Genomic DNA, 27859 nt, shown 5'->3' with positions numbered 1-27859 from the left:
CCTGTTTACCTTCTCACGCTAACATCTTTGAGTCAAAGAGAGTGGGACAGCTACTACGCGAACTAGGGCATCTGCTGCCCTTTTACCAAAAGGTTTTTCAATTTCCAGACTGTGACAGGCCACCTGCCCACGTAGCTCTCTGGAAAGTGTCCTAGGCTCTAAGGATGCCACATCGGCCCACTCTAGCGACGTGGGGTTCAGAGAGAAGATGAGTGCTACGACTCCGACCCTCGGAGACCATCCCAGTACCTTTGGTTATTAAAAGCGCTTCCGGGAGAGGCCAGCCTCTGGAGAGATCGGAGAGATCGAAGAAGGTATTGATGGCAGCTGCTTCTAGGCCTCAGCAAGGTCTCCATTCACCAAAGGCGTCTACACCGTCCCGCCCTCTCCCCACCCGAACCTGCACACCCCCAGCGTCCCGCAGAGGCAATACCAAGACCCCATTCCACCCAAGATTCAAAGTAGTGAAACAGGAGACGCTCCCCCGCCTCTCAAACCAATTGAGCACTGCGCAGGACTCTAACTGACACCTGGTCGCGCCCCCCCGCCGGGTGGGGTCTTTTGGTCGGAATATGGCGGCGGCGGCGGGGTCTACGGGTCACTCTCCGAGGCGCCCTTGACTCGCTCTCTGCCGCGCCACCTACCTTGCTAGCTAGGGGCCCGGCGCGCTCCACGAAGGGGCGGGAAGGAGCGCTGACGAGCACTGGGCAGCGCCAATCAGCACCGACGAGTCCGGACCGCGCCCAATCAGGAGCCGGGTGGCCACGAAGTGGGTAGGTTGCAGGCGAGCAGCGCATGTGGCGGACGCCGAACGCCCGGGACCTCACCTGCTGCTGCGACTGAGCCGCCCACCTCGCTGCTTCCCGAGCGCTGCCCATCAGGGCCCCGGTGCCGGCTTGAGGACGCCAAGGAAGCAGGGAGCCAACAACGCTGATCGGCTGTTGGCCTGCCGCGTTCGCGGCCTGAGCCCAGGAAGGCCTCCTGCAGAGGTTGCGGGGCCACCCCCGCGACTGTGCCATGACCGACTCTCTCCGCAAAGGGGACTCTTCCTCAACGTTTACTGCAGAGAGAGATGAAAAGCCTGTTAGACCGTGAGACGAGCTCGGGGCCGACCGATTAGGGGCACTCGCGGCAGGCCGCCCGCGCCTTCCCGGACCCGTTCTTTTTGCCCTGAGAGGGAGGCCTAGTTCGCCTCCGGGCGCGCAGCGGGCGCCGAGGGGTGGGGCAAGAGGGTCTGGGCGGGGCGCGCGTCGGCGGCATGTTCCTGCGGAGGCCGCGGGCCCTGGCCGCCTGGCTAGCGGGCGCGGCGGCGGCGGGACGCGCGGGGGCGCGGGGCGGGGGCCTGCTAGCCCTGCTGGCCAATCAGTGCCGCTTCGTGACGGGCCTGCGTGTGCGGCGCGCGCAGCAGATCGCGCAGCTGTACGGCCGCCTCTACTCGGAGACCTCGCGCCGCGTCCTTCTCGGCCGCCTCTGGCGCCGGCTGCGCGGCCGCCCTGGCCATGCCTCTGCCTTGATGGCGGCGCTCGCTGGCGCGTTCGTGTGGGACGAGGAGAGGATCCAGGAGGAGGAGTTGCAGAGGTGAGTCCGGAGACGAGGTCGTTCGGTCCGGTTCGCTGGCGCGGGTCAGATTGGGAGATCGGCACGTCGATCCTCGGGGCCTGCCTTTTCGGTCAGTGTGTCCGGTTTACCCGGTGGTACTTGAAGTGACGATGCAGTAACTCGATCCTGTTTTAGCACACCATGTTTTTTTTATTGTCTTTCTGTGCTAATTTCATTTGTCTGGCTAGAAATAACGAAATGCAGATTGGTGTAGGTGGGAAGACTTTGAATAGGGAGCATCACGCGGAAGAAATAACGTTGTAAAAAACAAATTAGGTCTTGAAGGCATGTAACCCATTGGTTCACGTAATCTTTAATTCTTCCAAAAAGGTGCAAATTCAACGCAGGCTTCAAATTTGACCTAAGTATGTGTAATTTACAAAATTACTGCATTCCAAATGGGATTTCGTGAGAAATGCCAGGAGAGCTCTTTTGCTGCTGTGACAGAATTATGAGGCTGGAAAGGCTTTTGGCTTCTTAAACCAGTAGCCCAGCCATTTTAACCTGCAAAAATTAGGCCAGTTTTTTGCTGCTTTAACTACAACTTAGGGAATAGTGTTTCATTAGACTCTGAAGTTACGCTGTCATCATCATCAAAATTTCTGGGTGAAAAATGCAGTACCATTGGTTGAATTTGTTAATCTGTGGTTCTGAATCTTAATCCTTATAGTTTTCAACTAATTTCATGGGAAGCCTTGATTTCGTTCTTGCTTTACAGTATCTTTGTATTTTCTTTTTTTAGTAACCTTTTTTTTTTTAAGTTTATTTATTTCGAGAGAGAGCATAAGTGGGAGAGGAACAGAAAAAGGGAGAGAGAGGGAGAGAATCCCAAGCAGGATCCGAAGTGTCAGCGCAGAGCCCACAACCGTGAGATAATGACCTGAGCCGAAATCAGAGTCCAGATGCTTAACCAACTGACCCACGCAGGCGCCCCTCTGTATTTTCCTTTTAACAGATATCCCCTCTCTCCCTCCACCCCCTAAATTTTTGTTTCCCTGTAAATCTTTAAAAAATTAGGTGGTTGGCCCTAGGCTATGGTTTTTGATCCCTGCATTACTATGATATACATATAGAAAACTTACTAGTTACTAAATATCCACCTTGAGGATATAAATGCAATTGAAAATCTTAATCTTATTCACAAAAATGTTAAGATACCAAAGCATGATAGGTTGCTTGCCTAGTTTCTGTTAGTATTCTTGTGCAACTTCTCAGTCTCAGGTATGGGAAATAAAATGACTTATGGGAGGAAAACCTTTGTATTAAGAAATTATCAATTAACTGTTTGAATTTTCGTTTTCTTTTTGATGATGAAATACCCATGTTCCCCAGTAGTCAAGTTTGAGAGGAAAATTCCCAGTTGGATCTATTTAGGAAAGACAAGAAAACCAGAAAAGGGGCTACCTGGTGCAAAAGAGAGGGAGATGTTTGGGGATGGGAATTGAATAGCATTGGGGGCCTGGGTGGTAGATGACGTTCTTTGGCTTATTTCGTGTGTTTTTATGGACAGTCTGTCCTGGAGCCTTTGTTTAGTAGGCCTCCCATTAGCAGGAGCTAGAGAGGAAAACAAGATAAAAAATGCATGTGGTAAACATTTGAGTCCGTAGTCACTACCCACTGTAGCAGAAAGAGACCAGTTGATGGCCAGGCCCTGTATTCGTACCATTTCCCTTCTCTTTGAGCTGTCTGTGAAACCCGGGGGCATTTGAAACACTCTTGGTTCTAATCCAGCTCCTGAAGAGGTATTGCCCTCTGTTAACCCACTCGCGAATTTCATAAGCTTAGATGAAGGCCAGTCAGAACACTTAAGGTCCTTTCTGATTCTCCAGAGTTGTTCTAGTAAAGACCTTCGTTTAACAATTTGTTTTCTAGTTCATGCTTGAATTCAGTCATATACCTAAAATTTGATGAAGGTGTCCATTTGGAGAACTAAAAAAAAACGTTTGTTACCTTGCTAGGGAGACGAATAGTAACGCTGTTCAACTACATGCCGATTGTACGGTGGTTCTATAGGTTTCTTATGTTTCTAATATCTTGTCATATATTTTATTTAATAAAATATTCTGGGTTCAGGTGAACATTTTTTGTTTGTCGTTTAAGTATTTTATTTGCTTTAAAGGAGGCACTGCTGAGGTTCTTATAGCTAGTTTGGAACATCTGAGATTTTGTTTGTTCTAGTGAAATGATTTTGGGTGGCTTCCATAATGGAGCGCGGTTGAATGTGCCTCAGGACAAGTGCATTTTTTTCATTGTTAATGGAAGAAGAGCATGATTGTCCCATGGCCCCTAAATCACAGCATTTGGTTCTTCTGTGCTGTTTTTGTACCAACTTGTGCTGGTACTCTTTGAATGTATGCTTTAAACATGGCGTGTGTTTTTTCTTATGTTACTTGAGTCTCCGTTCAGAATGAAAAGGAATAACCTGGCTTTCAATTCTTCTATGCTTGAGAACATCTTAACAAATAGAATCTCATTTATTTAGCAACAGCAAGAAAATTTGAGAAATGGAGTAACGTGTACAAAGTGACTCTGGCACACTGATGGGCACCAGGTGTAGAAATCAGGTCTTTTAATGCTTGGCCTAGTATTCTTACCCAGTGGCTTCAATTAAACAAATCAAACAAAATAACTTTCAGTCATTGTTTTTGGTACTAGCTGGCATTCTGTGAGCCCAGGACAGATCTTATGGAAAAATACAATAGTAATTTTTTATTGCTTTGGAACATTAAAAAAAAAATTACAAGAACAAAAGGAGGAAGGAAGTTAAGAAATATGAAAGGCTAGGGGAAAATGTTCTATTAACCCCTCCTCCTGTTAAAAAAGTTACAGTCCATTGCTCCAGAAATTTGAGTCAATAAGTGCCAGTAAAATTTCATAAAGAAATTGTTTAGGTTCCCGCTTGTATCTCAGGGCATTTAGAATAATTGTAACTTCTGTTACATTGTTTTGTGTATTATTAATTAGATAAATGACCAACGAAAGGTCCTTCATCTTTTTTGCCACTGTCACTTGAAGATTTTTTGCTGGCATACCCTTCTTAGATCATCAGAACTACATTAAACCTGACTTGAAATTTTTTACATTGTCTTCATTATTTTACCGTTAACCAGTTGGCCCAGAATTGCAGTGAGCTAGCTGATGTTTTGTTATTTGTAGATGTGTTGTCTCGTAACAGTTGTACTTGAAAGGTTCTAACTTTGACCGTAATTTGTAATTTAAGGAAGAGATTATGTGAATTGAGGCAGTTGTTTTACTGAAATTACTGATTTCGGGATGGCTAATTTCGGGATGGCTTTATTTGAATCATTTTGGGCCCTTATATCAAACCCTATACTGGGGCAGGACTTACATGGCCAAACCTGGTTGTACTTACTCTGTTTTAATAGTTTTATGTCTTCATTTTCTTTCTATACCTCTCAATCCATATTGAAATGACTTTAGTTTTGGAGAAAGGTAAGCATTGGCTGTCTTTTTCTTAATCCTTTTACTAATCTGCTGGTTCTGTTACTATTTTGGGAATAATCTCTTTTGTCCTTTCTTCTTATTACCTGTTTAAGTCTCTTAGATAACAAGGTTTAGGCACTCACCCTGTCCGAACAGGATTTGGCACAGCAGGCTAAAGAGATGTATGGCCAGAGGTTTTCCTTCCTCCACATACAGGATAGTGACTGACTTTGAACACCTGTGTGCTGCTAATGATGTCTGTCATGTCAGCATTTAGAAGTTGAGACCCTTCAGGGGCGCCTAGGTGTCTCAGTCCGTTAAGCGACTGACTTTGGCTCAGGTCATGATCTCACAGTTTGTGGGTTTGGGCCCCACATCGAGCTCTGGCTCAGAGCCTGTAGCCTGCTTCTGATTCTGTGTCTTCCTCTCTCTCTGCCCTTCCCTCTGCTTGCAGTCTGCCTCTCTCTCTCAAAAATAAATAAACATTAAAAAAAAAAAAAGAAGAAGTTGAGACCCTTCACATATCGTTGAATCTGTGGACAAGAATCATTTGCATTTTCATGTCGCAGTCTTGTGCCAGCATTCAGATTGTGCTATTTCAAGTATGAATGTCAGGCCTTCACAAGACATTTCTCTCCCCCTCTGGGGACTTGGTCTCATAATTTTAATCAAGGTCACCTAGTGGCCTTTAATTATATAGGAGAGTTTGATAAAGCAATGGGTCAGAAGCTCTGTACCACCTTAGAAGGCCATTAAAAGTATTGCCTATAGTCATATAATTTTCTTAAAACCTTACTATGTAATTTTATGAGCCTCTGATGAAGTTTTAAGAAGACATTCCTCCCCTTCTTCATTATGTGATAAGAATGACATTCAAGGGTGGTGCTTAATTTTTACTGAAGAATGCTTTACTAGTCCTGAAAAGTGTCATAATTGGTGCTGTGTGATGCCTGAATTGTTCTCTGAGCCATTCTGGTTCTGGTTTTGCTTTTGCTTTTTTCTCTGAAAGATCTTACTGTATAAAGTTCCTTTCCTATTTCTGTATGTGTTTGTAGTGGTAGCAGTGAATCCTGTTTTGCAATTTTTAATTCAAATTAAAACTTTTTAAAAATGGTTAAACTTTTTTCATCAGAACATCAGTATAAATTGTACTGGCTAGGGTTCTTGGTTGCAAACAGAGGTGATATTGGTTAACTTAAGCCAAAGGGATTAACCAGAAAGATGTTAGGTCACTCAGGGCATTGACAAGAAGACCAGAGTACAGGTTGGCCAAGAGAACAGCCAAGCTTGCCGTAGGAATAATCAATCTCCTTAGGGTAGTAGTGCTGATTTTGTTTCCCCTAGGTTGGTTGCACTGCTGGACTCTCAACTCCTTCAAGATCACTGAGAATAATCTCCAAAAGATCCCATGCCTTGTATTATTTCCTCAAGATTCACATCCTCTACCAGAAGTCTCTAATTAACCTCCTTTAAATTAGGTGCTGTACTCCAACTGCTAGGGCTTGAAAGAGGGCTATATCCCACCTATTTTGGGATTCTCATCGAAGCCCAAAGTTTAAAATCCAGAGAAATGGAATTTTAGAGCTAATAGAAACCTTCAAGAAATAATGTCCTAACATTACAGGTAGAAAAAGGGAGGGATTTACAGGTAAAATGACTTGGCATAAGATCACATAGTTGGCAGAGTGAGGACTGGAACACAGGTGTTTACAGTCACCATCACTTTGGGTTGCTCTAAACTTTTAATCTTGGGCCACTAGTATAACTTTGAATTTTTGGCTTTTAAAGTAATGTGTTAATATAATCTTTTAATAAGTATTTGAATCATTGAGGCCTGCTTTCATATATACTCCATTTATTCAGTAAACATTGGAGTGTTTGATGTTTACTAGGTACTTCTAGATGCTGGGAACACAGACATGAAAGACTGATTTGGGGACATTGGGGAATTCATAGTTTAGTAAAGAGGAGGCATGTATAAAGATAGATTAATTATAATATGCTATATGGCTGTAGAGGAATAAAAGTAAAAGAATATGGTTACTCTGCCTGGAAGTTGACCTTGAACTGTGTGTGTTTTTGAAGGTTGAAGAAGAGTGGGCATTTCAGACAGTCTATCAGTAGTTGATGTCTTCTTCAGTCTTGAATAACAGAAGAGTTGTATATGATGCAGACAGCCAGCAATCTTTCTTTCCATGGGCTATTTAAACGTTAAGGCGAAAATATAAGCCATGTTTTAAAAAACTATTATAAAATGTTTCAGATGTATAAAAAGACTTTAACATGAATGTTACAAATACAGTTATATTTAAGAAAGAAAATAAGATGCCATTAAAGACTTCTCTGTACTCCTGTCCAGTTGAAATCTCCCCTGTCCTCCAGATTATCTATCTCAGTTTGTTGTATTTCATTCCCATCTGTGTCTTTATACATAGGCATATGTTCCTAAATAATATATAATGGAACATAGAAGGTTATATGGTATTATCTTGGATATTTTAAAGCTTCATGTAGTTCTGAACAAAATACTAACAAACTGAATCCAACAACATATAAAAAGGGACATGAAGTAGTGGGTTTTATTCCAGGAAAGTAAGGTTAGTTCATCAAATAAAAATCAGTTTAATACATCACATTAATAAAGGCTAAAAAACCACATGATCATCTCAGTACAGGCAGAAAAGCATTTTGACAGTCCAACCTCCTCTCATGATAAAAAATCATTCAACAACTAGGAATAGAAGGCTTCCTCAACTTGATTAAGGGCATCTACAAAAGACATAGCTAGCAGCATAGTTTAATGGTGAGGGACTGAAAGGTTTTCTCTTAAGATCAGGAATAAGACAAGTACGTCTGCTCTCACCACTTCTGTTCAACATTGTACTGTTCAACAACATTTTTTTTTAATTGCGAAAGATCATTGCAAGAATTTTAAAACATATAAATGGGCAGATAAGCTGTGTTCATGGAATCGAAGATGATTGTGAAGATAGCAGTACTAGTCAAACTGATCTATAAATTCAATACAATCCTCATCAAAGTCTTAATTAGTACACTATTTTGTGCAATTTGACAAGCTGATCCTGATACTCATATGGAAATGAAAAAGACCCAGAATGGTCAAAACAGTTTTGAAAAAGGAGGACAAAGTTGGAGGACTCTCTCTTCCTGATTTGAAAACTTATTACCAAGCTATAGTAATTAAGATGATATGGGGGGTGCTTGGGTGGCTTAGTCAGCTAAACGTTGGACTCTCGGGGCGCCTGGGTGGCTCAGTTGGTTAAGTGTCCGACTTCGGCTCAGGTCAGGATCTCACAGTTTGTGAGTTTGAACCCCGTGTCGGGCCCTGTGCTGACAGCTCAGAGCCTGGAGCCCGCTTTGGATTCTCCCACTCTCTCTGCCCCTCCCCCACTCGCACTCTGTCTCCGTCTCAAAAATGAATAAATGTTAAAAAAAAAATTAAAACAAAACATTGGACTCTTGATTTCAGCTCAGATCACCATCTCACAGTTGTGGGAATGAGCGCCGTGTTGGGCTCCACACTGCGTGCGGAGCCACTTGGGATTCTCTCTCTCACTCTCCTTTTCCCTTTGCCTCGAACCCATTTACCCTCTCTCTTAAATAAATAAATATTAAAAAACATATATGGTACTGGCATAAGGATGGATAAATAAATTGTTGGAATAAAATGGAGAGTTTTAGAAATAAACCCTTACATTTATGGCCAGTTGATTTTCAAAAAAAGTACCAGACAATTCAGTGAGGAAAGAATAGTCTTCAGATGGGTCTGGGACAACTGGAGAGGCACATTCTAAATAATGAATTTAGACCCCCTGCCTCACTCATACCATACACAAAAATTAACTCAAAATGGATCAAAGTGTAAACTAATACTAAAACTTTTTTTTTAATACTAAAACTCTTAGAGGAAAATATAGGCATGAGTCCTTATGACTTTGGATTAGGCAGTAATGGTTTCTTAGCTGTAACTCCAAAAACACAGGCAATCAAAGAAAAAATAGGTGAATTGGATTTCATCAAAATTAAAAACTTTTGTGCATCAAAGGTCACTATCAAAAAACTGAAAAGATAACCCAAAGCAATGGACAAAATAGAAATTATATCTGATAAGGGACTGTTATTGAGAGTATATAGAAGAACTCTTACATTTCAACAATAAAAAAATGCAATAAAATAACAGTTTAAAAATAGGCAAAGGGGCGCCTGGGTGGCTCAGTTGGTTAAGTGTCTGACTTTTTTTTTTTTTTTTTAACGTTTATTTTTGAGAGACTGAGTGCGAGCGGGGGAGGGAGACATGGAATCTGAAACAAGCTCCAGCTCTGAGCTGTCAGCACAGAGCCCGAAGCAGCCTTGAACTCAGGAACTATGAGATCATGACCTGAGCCAAAGTCAGACGCTTAACCAACTGAGTCACCCAGGTGCCCCCAAATGTCCGACTCTTGATTTCGGGTCACATCATGATCCCCGGGTTCTTGAGATCAAGTCCTATGTAGGGCTTTGGGCTGACAGTACGGAGTCTGCTTGGGACACTCTCTCTCTTTCTCTTTCTCTCTCTCTCTCTCTCTCTCTCTCTCTGCCCCGCCCCCACATGCGGTGCATATGTGCTCTTTCTCTCAAACATTTAAAAATAGGCGAAGAGTTCCATAGCTGTTTCTCCAAAGAAGATACGCAAATGGCCAATAAGCACTTGAAAATATGCTTAGCATCATTAGGCCCTGGGGAAATATAAATCAAAGACCATAATGAGATACGCTTCTCACACCCACTAGGATTGCTAGAACCATGAAGATAGACAATAACAAGTGTTGGCAAGGATGTGAAGCAGTTGGAACCCTCATACATTGTTGGTATGAATATAAAAATGGTGCAGCTGCTTTGGAAAATAATTGGGCAGTTTCTCAAAAGGTTAAACATAGAGTTGCCATGACCCAGCAAATTCGATCCTAGGAATCTACCCAAGAGAACTGAAAGCTGTGTGGAACTGTGTCTACATGAAAACTTGGACCCAACTGTTTATAGCATTATTATTTATAACAGCCAAAAAGTAGAAATTTACTTAAGTGCCCATCACCTGATGAATGGATAAACAAAATGTGATGTATCATTCAATGAAATAGAAGTATTCAGCCAAAAAAGAGGGGAACTAAGTACACCATGAATGAACCTTGAAATTATGCTGAGTGGAGGGGCGCCTGGGTGGCTCAGTCGGTTAAGCATCCTACTTGAGCTCAGGTCATGATCTCGTGGTTTGTGGGTTTGAGCCCCACATCGGGCTCCATGCTGACAGCTCAGAGCCTGGAGCCTGCTTCAGATTTTGTGTTTCCCCTCTCTCTCTGCCCCTCCATCCCTCTTTCTCTCCCTCTCTCTCTGTCAAAAATAAACATTAAAAAATTCATAAGAAAATATGCTGAGTGGAAAAAGCAAGACACAAGGGACTATATATTGTATAGTCTTTATATTAATTGTCCAAAATAGACAAGTTCATAGAGATGGAAAATAGATGAGTGATTGTGAGAGGTTATGGGAGTGAGTGACTGCCAATGGGTATAGTTTTTTGGGGGGATGATGAAAATGTTTTGGAATTAGTGGTAATGGTTACACAACCTTGTGACTATACTAAAAAACGTTGAATTATATGCTATAAAATGATGATTCTTCTGGAATGTGAATTATATTTTTAAAAGAGGAGGAAAGGGGCGCCTGGGTGGCGCAGTCGGTTAAGCGTCCGACTTCAGCCAGGTCACGATCTCGCGGTCCGTGAGTTCGAGCCCCGCGTCGGGCTCTGGGCTGATGGCTCAGAGCCTGGAGCCTGTTTCCGATTCTGTGTCTCCCTCTCTCTCTGCCCCTCCCCCGTTCATGCTCTGTTTCTCTCTGTCCCAAAAATAAATAAACGTTGGGAAAAAAAAAATTAAAAAAAAAAATAAAAGAGGAGGAAAAATATGTAATTATATAAGTTTTTATAATCAACCCTTTGAGGTAGGTGCTGTTATTATCCCCATTTTACAGATTAAGAATACAGACTGGTCAAGTAATTTAATGTTTTGGTGAATGAATGTTGGACTGGGATTCAAACTCAGGAAGTCAGGTTTTTATTCATTTTATACTGCTTTAAACCCACACCTTTCTTATGCAAGTCATTGTGTGGACATTTCATTTCACAGGTTAATTACAACCACCTGCACCATTCCTTTTGTTTTTCTTTGCAGATCCATTGATGAGATGAAGCGGTTGGAGGAAATGTCACATGTGTTTCAGCGCTCTGGAGTTGAACGCCACCCTTCAGAACCAAAATCCCAGACAGAAGGGAATGAAGATTTAGGGGGCAAAGAGCAGCCATGGGAAATGGTGATGGATAAGAAACACTTTAAGCTGTGGCGGCGCCCTATTACAGGCACTCACCTTTACCAGTACAGAGGTGAGCCCAGCTTGGCTGCCTTGTGTGTTCCATGGTTGCCCAGGTGTGCAGGACTTTTGTTCCTCATCCTCTCTAAACTGTTCTTTTCTGATTCTTGATCAGAAAATTTACCATGGTTTCTTGTTTTTGTTTTGCCTCCCCCAGATGACAAGTATCTCAGTGTCTTCATTGCTATACTTTACTGTAGGTTGTCTTTGTCTGTCTTTTCTGTCCCAATATGATAATCTAGTTTTTGAATCTGCCTTTTATTTTTCTATAGCAAATGTTTTTTTGTTGTTGTTGTTGATGTTTATTTATGGGGGGGGGAGGGGCAGAGAGGGAGTGAGAGAATCCCAAGCAGGCTCCGCTGTGTCAGCACAGAGCCCCATGTGGGGCTCCATCTCAGGAACCCTGGAGTCATGACCTGAGCTGAAATTAAGAGTCGCCTAACTGACTGAGCCACCCAGGTGCTCCTGAATCTGCCTTTAAGATCTGTCTGTACTCTATAATTGGAATGCAGTTAAGTGATAGGAATAAGGCAAGTGATGGGGATGTGGCATTAATCCCTTATTCTTTGTTGTGTCATTCTAGTTTTTGGAACCTACACAGATGTGACACCCCGGCAGTTCTTCAACGTTCAGGTGAGTAAATTTTTCTTCCCAGATTTGGAGGTTCTAAGCCTGGAAATCCACTGCAAACTGTCCACATGAATAATTTCTTTAACTCCGAAGACATTGGCTTCAGTACATCTGTCTATTTTTGTATCTTCTCCTGTCAAATAGCATCTAGGTAGACATTGGACTTACTCTTTGTCCAAGGGGATGAGACTGATTCTATCCTCTTACAGGGCTGTTGGGAAGGTCAATTAGAGGAATGTAATTGAATGTTTTTAGTATTTTATAAGGCGTTACAGTTATTTTTTCCTAAACAATTTAAGGGTAAGTTACATACGTGTCCCTTTATTCCGAAATCCTTCAGTGTGTATTTCCTAAAACTAGACATATTCTCCTAACTGTGGTGCCATTATGAAAGTCTCTAAATTTAACATTGATGCAGCTCTTATACTCTTTTTTTTTTTTTTTTTGCAACTCTTCTACTCTTGTTTGTATTCCAGTTTTTATCTATTGACCCGATAATGTTCTTTACAGCATTTTCTTCTTTTTTTTTTTTTTTTTTTTTTTTTTTTTAAATTTTTTTTTTTTCAACGTTTATTTATTTTTGGGACAGAGAGAGACAGAGCATGAACGGGGGAGGGGCAGAGAGAGAGGGAGACACAGAATCGGAAACAGGCTCCAGGCTCTGAGCCATCAGCCCAGAGCCTGACGCGGGGCTCGAACCCACGGACCGCGAGATCGTGACCTGGCTGAAGTCGGACGCTTAACCGACTGCGCCACCCAGGCGCCCCCAGCATTTTCTTCTTGAGTGCAGATCCAATCAGGATTTAGTAATGTGGAATATTGCCACAGTGAAGCTATTTATTTAGGAAAGATGAAGAGTATTCAAAGACTCCTTTCTTCCTTGGGTGGAAATGTATGAAAAGGGGAGGTGGGATCACCTAGAGTTGTATAAAAAATTTTTTTTTCCTTCTTAGATTTTTCACTGTTTTATCAGGCTTTCAGTAACTAATTAATGATTATAACACTCACTAATAATATGCAAGTGCACACTTCCCCCCAAACACTGAATTTTGTTAATTTATATGGAGTTTTTGTTGAGTTTGGATGTGTATGATATGTCTTATTTTGAAATTCCCTAGTTACAAGTGATGCTAGAAATTTAAAAATACACTGCCTGCATTTCTTTTTGTGAAGTGTTGCTCATACTTTTGGGCTTTTTGTCTGTTTCAATCTTTAAAAAATTGTTTTACCCTTGTACATTTGTATGTCACTACCTATTAAATTTTCCCTAAACATGTCTATCACAATATTTGTTTCTTATATTTTCCTTTGCTTTGCCTTTTTAAAAAAATATTTATTTTTGAGAGAGGGAGAGAGCGAGCGGGGAGGGGCAGAGAGAGGATCCGAAATAGGCTCCATGCAGTCAGTGCAGAGCCTAACATGGGGCTCGACCCCATGAACTATGAGATCATGACCTGAGCCAAAATCAAGAGTTGGTTGCTTAACTGACTGAGCCCCCCAGGCGCCCCTGTGCTTTGCCTTTCTTTAGTAAGATTCACTTTCAAGATAATGCTATTGGCCTATAAGAAAGGATTTTGAAAGACTTGTCTAAAATAAACACAGCTGTGTTTTTCATACTTTGCCACTTTTAGGTCAGGTTTCCATTTCAGAATAAGATCCTTGGGTCAGAGGTCCAAGCATCTGGAGAAGTCTTCTGCAGCTTTGTTTTGAATTTCTTAGGTCTTGACAGTCTCTTCTCTTTCTACAGCTGGATACAGAGTATAGAAAAAAGTGGGATGCCCTGGTAATCAAGCTGGAAGTGATTGAGAGGGATGTGGTTAGTGGTTCTGAGGTTCTTCACTGGGTAACCCATTTTCCTGTGAGTATTTTCGTTAGTATTTTTACTTTTATCACATCCATGTGAGGCAGAACACTAATTCTGCCTGTTCTTTCCTTTAGTATCCAATGTATTCCCGGGATTATGTTTATGTTCGACGGTATAGCGTGGATCAGGAAAACAACGTGATGGTGTTGGTGTCACGGTATGTGTGGTTGCTTGTGGCTCCTCCTGAGATCCTTTAGCTGTGTCCTTCATAGATGTCTGGTGGGAGTTTGCATGGTCTTGTTAATAGGGGTGCTGCTAGGACCCCATCCATCCCAGCTAGAACATGAGTGGGCTTTGACTGGTGACAGTCTAGGAAGATAGAAGGGATGTAAGCTTTTCATTAAACCATTTCTTTAACCTTAATATTGATAATTAGAAAAATAAGTGCTTTTTTCTTCAACACAAAGGTTACAAAGCCTAGGAATCACCAAGGAAATTTACTTTGTTTTTAGAACTTAGTTTGTATTCATTCATCTTGGTGACTCTCTGTTTTATTTTAAAAATTAGAGTCAGCTTTTTAGATTTTCCCCTTAACTTTAGCTCTTACGCTGTTTTGTATGTAAATATTACTGAGTTTCCTTAACTTTTCTCCTTACCAGTGCTGTGGAGCACCCTAGTGTTCCCGAGTCTCCAGAATTTGTAAGGGTCAGATCGTATGAATCCCAGATGGTTATCCGTCCCCACAAGTCATTTGATGAGGTGAGTTTTACATCATCCGAGAGATGATGTGTAGCTGCTATGGAATTTTCTCAAGGAATGCCTTTTGTCTGAACTGGGAAGGGCAGTGGTTCTCAAACTTGGCGTGCATCAGAGTCCACTGGAGCTTGTTAACATACAGTGCTGGGGTATGGCCCAAGAATTCTCATTTTTAAGAGGTCCCGATGTGATACTACTGGTTTGAGAACCATTGCTGTAGGGTGATAACACCTGGAAGATCCTCCAGGACAAAGTTCTGATGACCCACGATTCCTGTTTGTATGAGAGACAGGAGAAGACGACGGCCTGTTAGCGGCATTCTTTGGGAACTGAAGGAGCATCTTTTCCATCAAAATTTCACCACAGTGGGCAAAACATTTGAAACCTTTCTGGATTTCTGTTTCCTTATCTGTAAAATGAGAGGGTTAAAATAATGTTCTCAGCTTTCTTTAAAATCTGTGACCTTTCTTTGAGAAGAATTTTTTTTTCAACGTAGGGAATTGCTTTTTTTTTTTTTTTTTTTTTTTTTTGTCAAATCTATTGAGTTTGCTACGTATTGATTCCAGTGGTTGCTGGTTTTAGTTGTATTTCACTTTACAATTAAAGGCTTTGTTTCTTTCCATTACTTTTATTTTTGAGCTGGATGAACTGTGTGTTAGTATGGTTTTGTTTTCAACAAGTTGTTCTATTTATACTGCCTGACGTGGGACTTTAAATATGACAGAAATGGTGGTTCACTTCAGTTAATGTGGTGATTGACTCTTTTTAACTGGGAGATCTGTGTGTTTATTTGTATACTATTTTTAGAACAGTATTTTTCAAACAGATTGCTACCCATTAGTGGAAGACAAAATTACTTTAGTGCATTATGACCAGCTAAAAAAAAAAGAAAAGAAAAAATATACGGAGTAGAAATCATCTGAGTGTAAGCATATTTCATGAGACTTGTTTAGGTACATAAGGATGTATGAATGTGTGTGTATGAGGTTGAGAGAGAACTGGTTGCAGTGTAAAAAGTTTATTTACAATGTGTTGTAGTTAAAAAGTCCTTTAGAACTTTAGAAAATAGAAAAGAAGTAGTAAGGCTACTTAGTGTCCATGGCTAGTTGCCTTTAGGAAGGGGAGCCTGGGTCAGGCTGGAGACCATGTGGGAGACAGACTTAGGTCTCACTCTTTTCCTTTAAAATTTTAACCTTGCCCCCCATATATTTCCTATTGGGAAAAAACTGACTTGAGTTCCAGCATCGCTACCTTTAGAAACCATGACCATGAAATAGCCAAGGCATCGTTTAGCACCTAGCCAAGTGTGTTGTATCTAGCAGGGGCCCAGTAAATAATTTCTTTCAGTTGGGGTGGGGGAACAATAGAGATTATCTATATAATTCTTCCACTATATTGGTGGCAAGCTCTTATGAAAAAGGTAAGATTTGAGTGGGGTCTCTTGAAAAGGCAGACTGGATAGAGGAAAACAGGAAGCGCCCTGGGGGCGGAAACGACATGATTTATCAAAGACAAAGACAAAAATGAGCCATGAATAGGTTCAGAGACTCACCACTTAGAAAGGAAAGTTGAGATTAGGGAGGAGTGATAAGTTAACATTGACCATGTAGATAGAATACTTGAAAACCAGGCAGCTGCATTTGGACTTGGCAGATGGAAAATAGATCCTTGAGCCAAGGTATGGTGTTTTATTTGTTTTACTTTTATATACATTTCAAATTTTCCCTAATTAAAAGATAAAGAAGTAGAAAGAATCATGTTGATGAACCTTCTGTATCCATTCCCAGCTCCAACAGTGATCAACTCATGGACAAACTTATCTATATCCTTTCTTGTCCCTTTTCCTGCTCTCCTGATTATTTTGAAACAGTTTCTTGCTTTACTATAGAAGAACCCATAGAAGAATTCTTCTATAGATATTTCAGTATTTATCTCAAAAAGAAAAAACATTTTTGAAAATATAACCTCAGTGTCATAATAATCCCTAATATCAAATAATCTAGTTAGTGTTCATATTTTCCTGATGGTCCATGAATTTTTTTGTAGTTGGTTTATTTGAATCAGGACTCAGTTGGTTAAGCGTCTTACTCTTGATTGTGGCTCAGGTCATGATCTCCCAGTTGTGAAATGAAGCCCTGCGTCAGACTCCGTGCTGGGCATGGAGCCTGCTTTAAAAAAAAAAAAAAAAAAAAAAAAAAGTTTGGGCACCTGGGTGGTGGCTCGGTTGGTTAAGTGTTGAGTCTTGGTTTTAGTTTTGGTTGAGTCTTTGGTTTCTGTCTCTATCTCTCTCAAAATAAAAAAAAAATAAAAAAAAAAGTAAATATCTTTTTTTTTTTTTTCTTATTTATTTTGAGAGAGCACGAGCTGGGAGGGTCAGAGAGGATCCCAAGCAGGCTCTTTGCTGTCAGTGTGGAGCCTGGCACAGGGCTTGAACTCATGAACCGTGAGATCATGACCTGAGCTGAAATCAAGAGTCGATGCTTGAGCCACCCAGGTGTGCCAAAAGATAATTTTTTTTTTTTTTAATGTTTATTCGCTTTTTGAGAGACAGAGTGTGAGCAGGGCAGGGGGCAGAGAGAGAGGGAGACATGGAATCAGAAGCAGGCTCCAGGCTCTGAGCTGTCAGCACAGAGCCTGACGTGGGGCTTGAACTCACAGACTGTGAGATCATGACCTGAGCTGAAGTCGGACACTCAACCGACTGAGCCACCCAGGCTCCCCCCAAAAGATAAAATTCTTGAAGGAAAAAAAATATAATTCAGACTCTAGACATTTGAAATTTGTTCATATTATCTCTTGAGTCTTTTGAAGTCCATATGTTTCCCCTCTTTTTTTTTGTTTTTTTTTTTGTTTTTTTTGTTTCTTCTTGTTGTTGCTGTTTTGCAATTATATTTGTTGAAGAAGCAGTGTTTTTTTGTCCTGGATCTTGATGATTGTATCTCCATAGTATCATTTAATGTGTTCCTCTGTCCCTGTCCCCTGCCTGTATTTCCTGGGTATTGGTAGTTACTGTTCAAACCTCAGGCTTGAACAGATTCAGGTTGGTTGGTTGTTTTGGGCAAGACCACAGTATCAGAAGGCCAGTTGATGACTGTTTCTTTCTTTGTGAATTTAGAAATGATTGGTGATTATGGCTCAGATCCGTTATTTCATTAGGGGTATAACAAATTGCTGGTTTTGTAATTCCTTTATTTTTCTTCATTTATTTCCAGTTATTAATTGAAGTACATTAAGGTAATTTTCCTCACCAACTGTTTGGTTTTCTATAGTGCACATAGGAAAGGGAAGTAAGAGAAATGGTTGATTTGTTCCTTTATTTATGAGTTTCAAAATAATGCATTGGTCCTTTCAACCAGGGATCCTCCAAAGGTAAAGTTTTTATTTTTTTGTTATAGACAAATACCATTAGTCTTTGCTGTGGAAGAACTGATAGAAGACTTCTTCTAATGCTATTTTAGTTTTTTTTTTGTTTTTTTTTTAATTTAAATCCAAGTTAGTTAACATATAGTGTAATAATGATTTCAGGAATAGAAGTTAATGATTCATCACTTACATATAACACCCAGGGCGCATCCCAGCAAGTGTCCACCTTAATGCCCCTTGCTCATTTAGCCCATACCTCCCACCTAGCACCCCACCAATAACCCCCAGTTTGTTCTCTGTATTTAAGAGTCTCTTATGGTTTGTGTCCCTCTCTGTTTTTGTATTATTTTTGCTTCTCTTGCCTTATGTTCATCTGTTTAGTATCTTAAATTCCACATATGAGTAAAATCCTAGGCTATTTGGCTTTCTCTGCCTGATTTATTTCAAACAGCATAATACATTCCAGTTCCATCCACATTGTAGCAAATGGCAAGATTTCATTCTTTTTGATTGCCAGGTAATATTCCATTGTGTGTGTGTGTGTGTGTATCATAGCTTCTTTATTCATTAGTTGATGGACGTTTGAGCTCTTTCCATACTTTGGCTATTGTTAATAGTGCTGCTATAAACATTGGGGTGCATAGCCCCCCTTCAAATCAGCACTCCCATATCTTTTGGGTAAATACCTAGTAGTGCAATTGCTGGGTTGTAGGGTAGTTCTATTTTAAATTTTTTGAGGACCCTCCACACTTTTCCAGAGTAACTACATCAGTTTGCATTCCTACCCGCAGTGCAAAAGGGTTCCCCTTTCTCCACATCCTTGCCAGCATCTGTTGTTGCCTGAATTATTTTAGCCATTCTAAATGGTGTGAGGTGGTATCTCATTGTGGTTTTGATTTGTATTTTCCTGATGATGAGTAATGTTGAGCATTTTTTCATGTGTCTGTTAGCCATCTGGATGTCTTCTTTGGAGAAGCGTCTATTCATGTCTTTTGCCCATTTCTTCACTGGATTATTTGCTTTTTGGGTGTTGAGTTTGAGAAGTTCTTTATAGATTTTGAATACTAACTGTTTATCTGATCTGTTATCTGCAAATATCTTCTCCCATTCCATTGTTTACCTTTTAGTTTTGCTGATTGTTTCCTTCGCTGTGTAGAAGCTTTTTGTCTTGAGGGTAGTAGCTATTTCAGTTTTTAAACATGTTTGGTTAGTTTTAACCTATTGCAGTTATTCTTTTTCTGTTTTTCAGTTTGTTTATTTTTGAGAGAGAGGTCGAGCAGGGGGGAGGGGCAGAGAGCGGGAGAGAGAGAGTCCGAAGCAGGCTCCAAGCTCTTAGCACAGAACCCAGTGTAGGGCTTGAACCCATGAACTGCAAGATCATGACTGGAGTGGAAATCAAGAGTTGGATGCTTAACTGACTGAGCCACCAGGTGCCCCTACAATTATTGATACTCAAATTTGTCCCAATTTTGGCCATTAGGGGCCTCATCTTCCTGGCTTGAATCCTTTTGACTTGACCTCAGGGGTTCTTTTGTTTTCTGCTGTTACAAGATATCCTAGGTTCATCTTGTATAGGTTTAGCTGTAAACCTGAAATTAGCATTTCTTTAGGGAGTCCTGGTTCCTTTTAAGAAAATGTCGTTTAAATACCAGGCTTTGGGGGTGATGACTGGCTCAGTCAGTAGAGCATGTGATTCTTGATCTCAGGGTTGTAAGTTCAAGCCCCAGGTTTGGTATAGGGATTACTTGAAAATAAAATCTTTAAAAATAAATAACCAGAATTTGGTTTCTAGGAGTAATAGCTATTGGTTTGCTCATTGTTTTTAGGTCTTTTCAGAAGAAAGAACTAAGTAATAAATTTTACTTGTTTGTTTTAAAGATAAATCTTAAATACATGCCAATACTTTTAATTCAAATTTCAGACTGGAGAGTTGTTTATTATTTTGTGTCTTACATCTGTCATCTTTTCCCGTGATGAGAAATTCAGTTCTTATCACTCCAAACATAACTACTCATTTGCTTTAACCTGAAATATACACAACAGCTTCAGAGTAATACCGCAAAGATCACCAATAATGTGATGATTTAAAATTTGTATATATATATTTTTTTATCCTTAGGGTATGTACACAGGGTACAAAATAATTGAGTTTTAAAGTTACTTGAGAGGCACCTGGGTGGCTCAGTCAGCTAAGCATCCAAATTCGGCTTGGGTCATGATCTTGTGGTTTGTGGGTTTGAGCCCATGTCATCTCTCTGCTGTCAGTGTGAGCCCGATTTGGATCCTCTGTCCCTTTCTCCCTCTGCCCCTCCCCCACTCTCTCTCTCAAAAAATAAACATTAAAAAAAAGTTTTTCATTACGTTTCTTTATTTTTGAGAGGCAGAGAGAGGGCATGAGTGGGGGAGGGGCAGAGAGAGAGACACACACACAGAATTCAAAGTAGGCTCCAGGCTCTGAGCTGTCAGCCCAGAGCCTGACGCGGGGCTCGAACCCATGAACCGTGAGATCATGACCTGACCCAAAGTCAGTCATTCAACCGACTGAGCCACCCAGGCGCCCCCAAAAATAAACACTTAAAGTTATTTGAAATAGGTGTTCTCTTTGTGATTTTTCTTACTGACTCAGTTTGTAGTTGGGTTCCCTGTTGTCTACTTTACTTTTGATTTTTAGATACTGCTTTTTAAACTTAATTTTGTTTTATTAAATTATGAAAAAAATTTGTTTTTCCAAAGTGAAATTTATCAATAACTAGAGTGATTTTGCTTATATCCCTGTACCTTCCACCCAGTTCCTTCCTTCTTCTTATGGGTAATCATTGTTTTTGGTTTCCTTTTAAAACACAAGTAGTGGTGGATGAGAACTTGGGTCTCTTGACTTCTCAGCCCAAGTGTTTTATGGGAAGAATAAAGTCTTTTATATATATTAACTAATTTAGTCTTCTAGCCAACTTTGTGGTGGGTACTGTTACTGTTTCTACCGTACAGGTTTTACCTTTCCCTTCTCTTTACTTCCATAGTATTCATCTGTATCTCTGTTACGGCATCTATCCTGTTAATTGAAAGCTCCTGAGGGCAGGGACTAGCACATTTTTGTTTGCTCTGTCATACCCAGCACAGTGCCAATCACAGCAGACATTCAAATATGTATTGAGTAAACGAATAAAAGATTAAACAGTCCATTCAGGAAAAAAAAGAACTTTGGTGTAAAAGCATGGGAATTTAGGGGCACCTGGGTGGTTTAGTCAGCTGAGCATCCCACTTTGGCTCAGGTCATGATTTCATGGTTTGTGAGTTCAAGCCCTGCATCGGGCTCTCTGCTGTTGGAGCAGAGCCTGCTTGGGATCCTTTGTCTCCGTCTCTCTCTTCGCCTCCCCTGCTTGTGCTCGCTCGCTCTCTCTCTCAAAAATAAATACATAAACATTTTAAAAAATTGGTTTAAAAAAAAAAAAAACCATGGGAATTTAAAGTTGTAGTTCTACCACCTGGAGTTGTGGCCACTCTGCTTTAAAAAGTATAGACATAGGAGCACCTGGGTGGCTCAGTGGTTAAGCATTTGATTTCAGGTCAGGTCATGATCTTACGGTTCCTGAGTTGGAGTCCCATGTCAGGCTCTCTGCTGTCGGCACAAAGCCTGCTTCAGATCCTCTCTGTGCCTCTCTCTCTGCCCCTCTCCTGCTCATGCATGTACTCTTTCTCTAAAAAATAAACATTAAAAAAAAGTGCGACATAAGAGTGGTTATCTCTTACCCCTTTGGATGGAGTATGATCGGTTACTTCTCCTAGGATCAGGACACTTGTAAATCTCCTTAATTTCCTGTCCTTCACTGGAGTTAGGCAATGAGAGTGCTGAGCCAAAAAGAGTGGTGGGTGCAAGGGCCCTGCAGTCAGAATTCTGGGTTCATCTTGGCTGTCATTGAGTATGTGGGTAACCTTGGGCAAAGCTCCTTTTTGCTCAGTTTCCCCCCCTATAAAATGGGGTAACAGTATCTACATTATAAGTTGAAATAGTTCCTGGCACACCATTAAGTGGTCTATAAAGGTTTGCTGGTAGTAGTAGCAGCAGCAGCAGCAGCAGTGTGGCAGAGTTTATATCATTTTAAAAATAATTTTTAAAAATTAAAAAAAAATTTTTTACATGTATTTATTTTTGAGAGACAGAGCACAAGTGGGCGAGGGGCAGAGAGAGGAGACACAGAATCCAAAGCAGGCTCCAGGCTCTGAGCTGTCAGCACAGAGCCTGATACGGGGCTCGAAAACTGTGAGATCACGACCTGAGCCGAAATTGGATGCTTAACCAACTGAGCCCCCCAAGCACCCCCGGGAGTTTTTTTTTAATGTTTATTCTTGAGAGAGAGACAGAGCACAAGTGGGGGAGGGGCAGAGAGAGGGAGACGTGGACTCCGAAGCAGGATCCAGCATCCGAGCTGTCAGCACAAAGCCCGATGCAGGGCTAGAACCCATGAACCACGAGATTATGACCTGAGCCAAAGTCGGACACTTCACCAACTGAGCCACCCAGGCGCCCCAGAATTTGTATCATTTTGATAAAGATTAGGACCTTTAAACATTTTGGGATATGTGTTGGGATTTTCCAGACCACTCCCAAAATTCACAGGAAGGACTCCTAGGACTCAGCATGTAATTGTACTCATGACTAAGATTCATTATATAGTCATGTAGTAAGGATACGCAGCTGGATCATAAGGGAAGAGACAGGCAGAGTCTGAAGGAATCCATGTGGAGGCTTCCTCTTGCTGTCTCCCGTGAAGGAGAGCACATTCTTCCAGCAACAAAAACATAGCAACAGGTATGTGATGTTTCTGCCCAGAGAAGCCCATTAGAGACTCAGCACCCAAGATTTTTATTCAGGGCTGGTCACATAGGGATCCTCTGCATAGCACATACCAAAATTCCAGATGTCCCCAGAAGGAAAACAGGTGTTTAGCGCAAACTGTATGATTGTTTGCACAAACAGACAAGACACACAGGGAGTCACCCTTACACTTAACTGTTGACTGGGAATACTCCGGGAGCCGAGTTCCCGGACACCACCCAAGGGCCAACCTTGTAGGGTGGCCCTTCTACGAATGGCAACCTCTGAGGTCTTCAGTATTAACGCTTTTCTGCGCAGGGTAAAAAATGACACTGTCTGCCCCAGAGTCCAATCATGATCATTCTGGGGTACTGGATACGGAAGCTGTGGTGGGTAATTCAGGTATCATTATTTTTGCTGTACTTCTTTTTCAGAATGGCTTTGACTACTTGTTGACCTACAGTGACAATCCCCAGACTGTGTTTCCTCGCTACTGCGTTAGTTGGATGGTTTCCAGTGGTGAGTGGGCACTTGTATACAGGGCCTGGAACCTGGGCTGAGCATTTTGTTTTTCTCTAGCTCTTAATGGCAAGCAAGATTAGTGCTTGTCTCGTGGGAGCACTGTTGGAGAAATTAAATATCTTTTCTGGTCCATTCTTGAATACTATGAAGACATTGAAGCCTCCAGCTGGGGTTCAGAGGGATGAGAGTTAGGGAGTCCCTGAAAGCAACATGTGCCCAGAAGGGAGTTTTAAGAACAGTTGCTTAGCTTTTATTCCTTAAATATGGACTGTGTATGTTAATGTGTTAACAATTTTTTTCTTTTTAGATAGTGTTGGAGGCCATACAATCTGGTGGAAAAAATGTGGTAGTTATAGGACAGTAACCTTGCGAAAGGGGCTACCATGTATCTTGACAAAGGCTACATATCACAGCTGTAACTGTACCTTTTTCTTCCAATTCCTTGTTTTAAAAAGCATCCTCATGTGATTTTCTTTCTTTTGCTTCTCTGTAGGCAGCTTCTAATACCTCAGGGGGAGAATGGAGAGATTAGGTGTTTCTGTTTGATATTTGTCTAAATAAAATTGGCAGATAATTAGGCTATGCTACTGATAAGCGGTGTTTTAATCACTTAAAAGCCTTATGCGGCTTGATCAGTACCCCTTTCCAAAGGATCTCCGAAGTCATGGATTGTTTTCACTCTATACGTTTTAGGAGGCAGCTGTCACTCACAGGTTGTTGATTAGGCTGTGATCTCTATAAGAAAGGAATTGGCTCCCTACCATGAAAGAAATAGGGCCTTCTAATTTTGAGCCTATTGTCGGTTTGTATTTCAGCCTACCCAGATTTTCCTCTCTCCCACCAGGCATGCCAGATTTCCTGGAGAAGCTGCACATGGCCACTCTGAAAGCCAAGAACATGGAGATCAAAGTAAAGGACTATATCTCATCTAAGCCTCTGGAAACGGGTAGCGAAGCCAAGGCTACCACCCCGTCTTCAGAGCGGAAGAATGAGGGTAGTTGTGGCCCTGCCCGGATCGAGTACGCTTGAAGGGTTTTGGGATAAGAAGGGACAGGCTGCTTTTAGCCCTGTCTCGGTTCCTTATCTGCTACAGAATGGGGACATGTATTAGAAAGCGTCTGCTGTAACCACCAGTGCAGGATGACTCAATAACTGGTGTCCGATTTCATTCAGAGCCCTTATTGCTCTTTATCAAAACAGGAGGAATCATCCATGAGGGCGTTGTCATATTCTCAGGCCAAGCATTTTGAAATTCAGTATTTCATTGAGCTAATCTGGAACAAACCTCTCACCTCAGGCCAGAAGGGGACAACTTCTTTTCGCTTCCTGAGTAGTTTCCTCTGCCAACATTCCAGTTCTCACCATCGGTTCTGCAGCGCTTGGGATTTCCTTCAGTTCTGAAGGTCCAGCTGGAAAGTACAGTTGGCCGGTTGAGTCTTCAGTGAGGGGTCATTGGGAGTGCTCTTGGTAACAGTCCTAGTGTTGAATGGATGTGAACTATTGCTTGGCAGTGTAAGTGCCTTGTCCTCACCCTGCTTCTATCTTTAGGGACATCAAGTTTGTACCAAGGAATTTCTGCCTCCCAAATACCACCCCATTGACTCACCATCCCCCAAAGCAGTTTCCTTTGCATTGACCAGTTCTTCTCTATTCATGCCCTATATTAATTTGGATCATCGCCTCCTTCCTTAGTCCGTTTATCAAGAACACTGGGAAATGAATCCTTTCAGATGGTAGCTTTCTGTGTCATCAGTGTTTTGATAGGGTCAATGGTGATGCTCAAAATCTCACACTTTAGGTTTGGGTTTTTTTTTTTTGTTTTTTTTTTTTTAACCTTTGTGTCAAAATGTAGGAATTGGGAACTTGAGTAGGATTTCTCCATAGTCCTACTGTATAGAAAACACCATTTTGATTCAGGCATTATTTTTCACACTTCAGGTTTGACTGGATGCTGAGGACTTGTCCATCTTGGAAGGCTAAAGGCAGAGGAATGGGGGTTGGGCCACTCCCTTGGAGCTCTCAGAGCTGTAGACAAGCTGTGTGAAGAAATAGATGTAATCTTGCCCCAAATACTGATATAATGGGGATGTGGTTTATGTGACCCTTTTGTTCCTCTGCAAAGTTTTTCCTCCTCTTTTCAGAGTTAAAACGAAAGCAAACTACACTGTTTGGGTAAAGTCACAATCAGATGGTATCAGTTTGGCCTGGCTGATTTTGCTTATGGTCCGGCTGCAATCTGACAGAATAGGGATCAAGTTTTAAATACTCCCTTCTCTTTTTTCCGTAGAATTTAAACGGCTGGATTTTCCCCTTTTTTCCTACTTGGCTACCCTTTTGTGTTGTTGAAAAGGGGATCTAAGCCTCAGATTGACTCAAACCTCTGGACATTTTTGTTGCCTGTTAAGTTTTGTGCCAAGGAAATAACTGCCCCCGTGTTTCATGTCTTGCCTTCTCTGAGTCATTGGCAGAACAGAGAGATGTGTTGAGTATCTCCAGCTTCTTTTCGCTGATCATTTCTCTCTTCTCATCCCCAGGACTTCACAGAAGCCAGGGAAAAGCTCCCTGGGCTATGTCTGAACTTAGCACCTGTGATTGTTGGGGCATGGATGGTGGTGTGGGCAAGAGTGTGTGAGTGCACAGGTGTTAAGGAGCTACGTGTTGCTCATGTTCCTATTTTTGGCAACTTGACCCTATACTTGGGGTCAGTCTGTACAGTTACTTATGTCATTGTAATGATTTCACTTCTAACTGTGACATTTTTATCAAATGTGTGAATAAATACATAAAGATTGGTACAAGAGTGTTTGTCTTTGGACATGTGGTGGTGGGAAATCTTGTATATTGGGCTTATGGTTTCTTCCTGATCAGAAAGTTGGAGTGTTTCTACTTAGGGTTGGCACATGGAAGCAGCAAGGTGTGGTCTGGGTAGGGGCTAACACAGAGCTAACCACCTTGCCTTGATTATGAGCCCTTTCCAGGTAGCCAGTTTGGCAAATGAAAACAAACCACCTATTTCCACTTTGTTGTCTTGATCTACTCACCATCTCCTTTGCTTTTAAGGAAGGATCAACTTGAGGAAACAGTGTTTGAGCTTTGCTGGCAGTGAAACTTGGGAGGGAGCAAGGAAAGGAGGAAAGGATTTGAGGAAGCCAGGTCTAGTGCGGGAGGCAGACCGGGACTTTGGCTGGAGAGGGAGGGTGGTGAGTTCAAACCCCACTTGGCCTGGTGGGAAGTAGGGTCACACAAGCAGTTCTGCTAGAGTGTAAATTTGTTGCAAGGCGATGGATAGATCGGAGACACTTAAGAGCGTAACGTGAACTTTGAGTTTATGTGTGATTCTGCCTGTGGGAAACACTACGTGAACACAAATGTACACCTGAACCATTAAGGCTCTTTTCTCCAAATTGTTCGGAGATAATCACTGGAAAGCCATCCCTGCTTGTAGACTACTTGTTAGGTGTTGTATGCTTATGGGTGCACATGTGTTTTTATAATCAGTTTGGAGAGTTGGTGACTCTGGCCTCCGCCCTGCTGCAGAGGCCCCTACACGTGGCATCCTTGACATCGTTCTCCAGATTCTGCATTAACACTTCCACTGAGAAGCATTTGAGTTCTTACAGAAAGCAACATTTCCATTGTTGGACAGTTCTAGCTTTCAGGAAGTCCTTTATGTTGAGACTAAATGTGCCACCTCAGCGTCTACCAGAATCGGGGTCAAGCCCTGTCTTTGGAACAACACAAGGAAAACATTTCCATGGGATAGTACTTCACATTCTTGAAGACAGTGCTCCTGTGACCTTTACCCTTCCCCAGGTTTTCTGTTGCTAGCAGCTTCAAAAATCCTTCCAACTCTTTATGATGAAAATGTTTGAAAAATTGATGGGGCGCCTGGGTGGCGCAGTCGGTTAAGCGTCCGACTTCAGCCAGGTCACGATCTCGCGGTCCGGGAGTTCGAGCCCCGCGTCGGGCTCTGGGCTGATGGCTCAGAGCCTGGAGCCTGTTTCCGATTCTGTGTCTCCCTCTCTCTCTGCCCCTCCCCCGTTCATGCTCTGTCTCTCTCTGTCCCAAAAATAAATAAACGTTGGAAAAAAAAAAATTTAAAAAAAAAGAAAAATTGAAAAATAATAAAACTTTGTATGCCCTCCCCCTACCTTTGCTGGTTGTTAACTTATTATGGTGTGTGCTTTGTCTTTATATATAAATACACTTTGCTGTGGACTGAACTGTCTCCCTAAAATTCACATGCTGAAAGTCCTTATGCCCAATGTGATAGTATTGGAAATGGGGCCTTTGGGAGGTTATTTGAATGAGATGAGGTCATGAGGGTGGAACCCTCCATGAACGGATCTGTCCCCTTAGGAGAAGAGACCCCAAAGGTTTGCTTGTTCTCCCCTTCCACCGTTGTGCAGACAACAAGGTAGCCTGGAAAGCTAGGGGAGAGTGTTCTCACCAGGAACAGGATTGGCCAGCATCTTGAGCTTGGACTTTTAACCTGCATAACTGTA

The 27859-nt window shown here is 41.8% G+C and overlaps 1 protein-coding gene across 1 annotated transcript; it reads left to right on the top strand.

The window, feature by feature from the left end:
- The first annotated feature begins 716 nt into the window (after positions 1–716).
- STARD7 (StAR related lipid transfer domain containing 7) lies at positions 717–27234 on the top strand. Its single transcript, XM_047852471.1, has 8 exons — positions 717–1578; positions 11271–11479; positions 12050–12099; positions 13844–13954; positions 14035–14117; positions 14560–14659; positions 23267–23351; positions 24199–27234. The coding sequence occupies exons 1-8, from the start codon at positions 1259–1261 to the stop codon at positions 24381–24383; spliced, it is 1143 nt and encodes a 380-aa protein (XP_047708427.1). The 5' UTR covers positions 717–1258; the 3' UTR covers positions 24384–27234.
- Positions 27235–27859: the final 625 nt, after the last annotated feature.

This window comes from Prionailurus viverrinus, chromosome A3, assembly GCF_022837055.1.
Source record: "Prionailurus viverrinus isolate Anna chromosome A3, UM_Priviv_1.0, whole genome shotgun sequence".
NCBI classification, from domain to species: Eukaryota; Metazoa; Chordata; class Mammalia; order Carnivora; family Felidae; genus Prionailurus; species Prionailurus viverrinus.
This window is presented reverse-complemented; position numbering and strand designations above follow the sequence as displayed.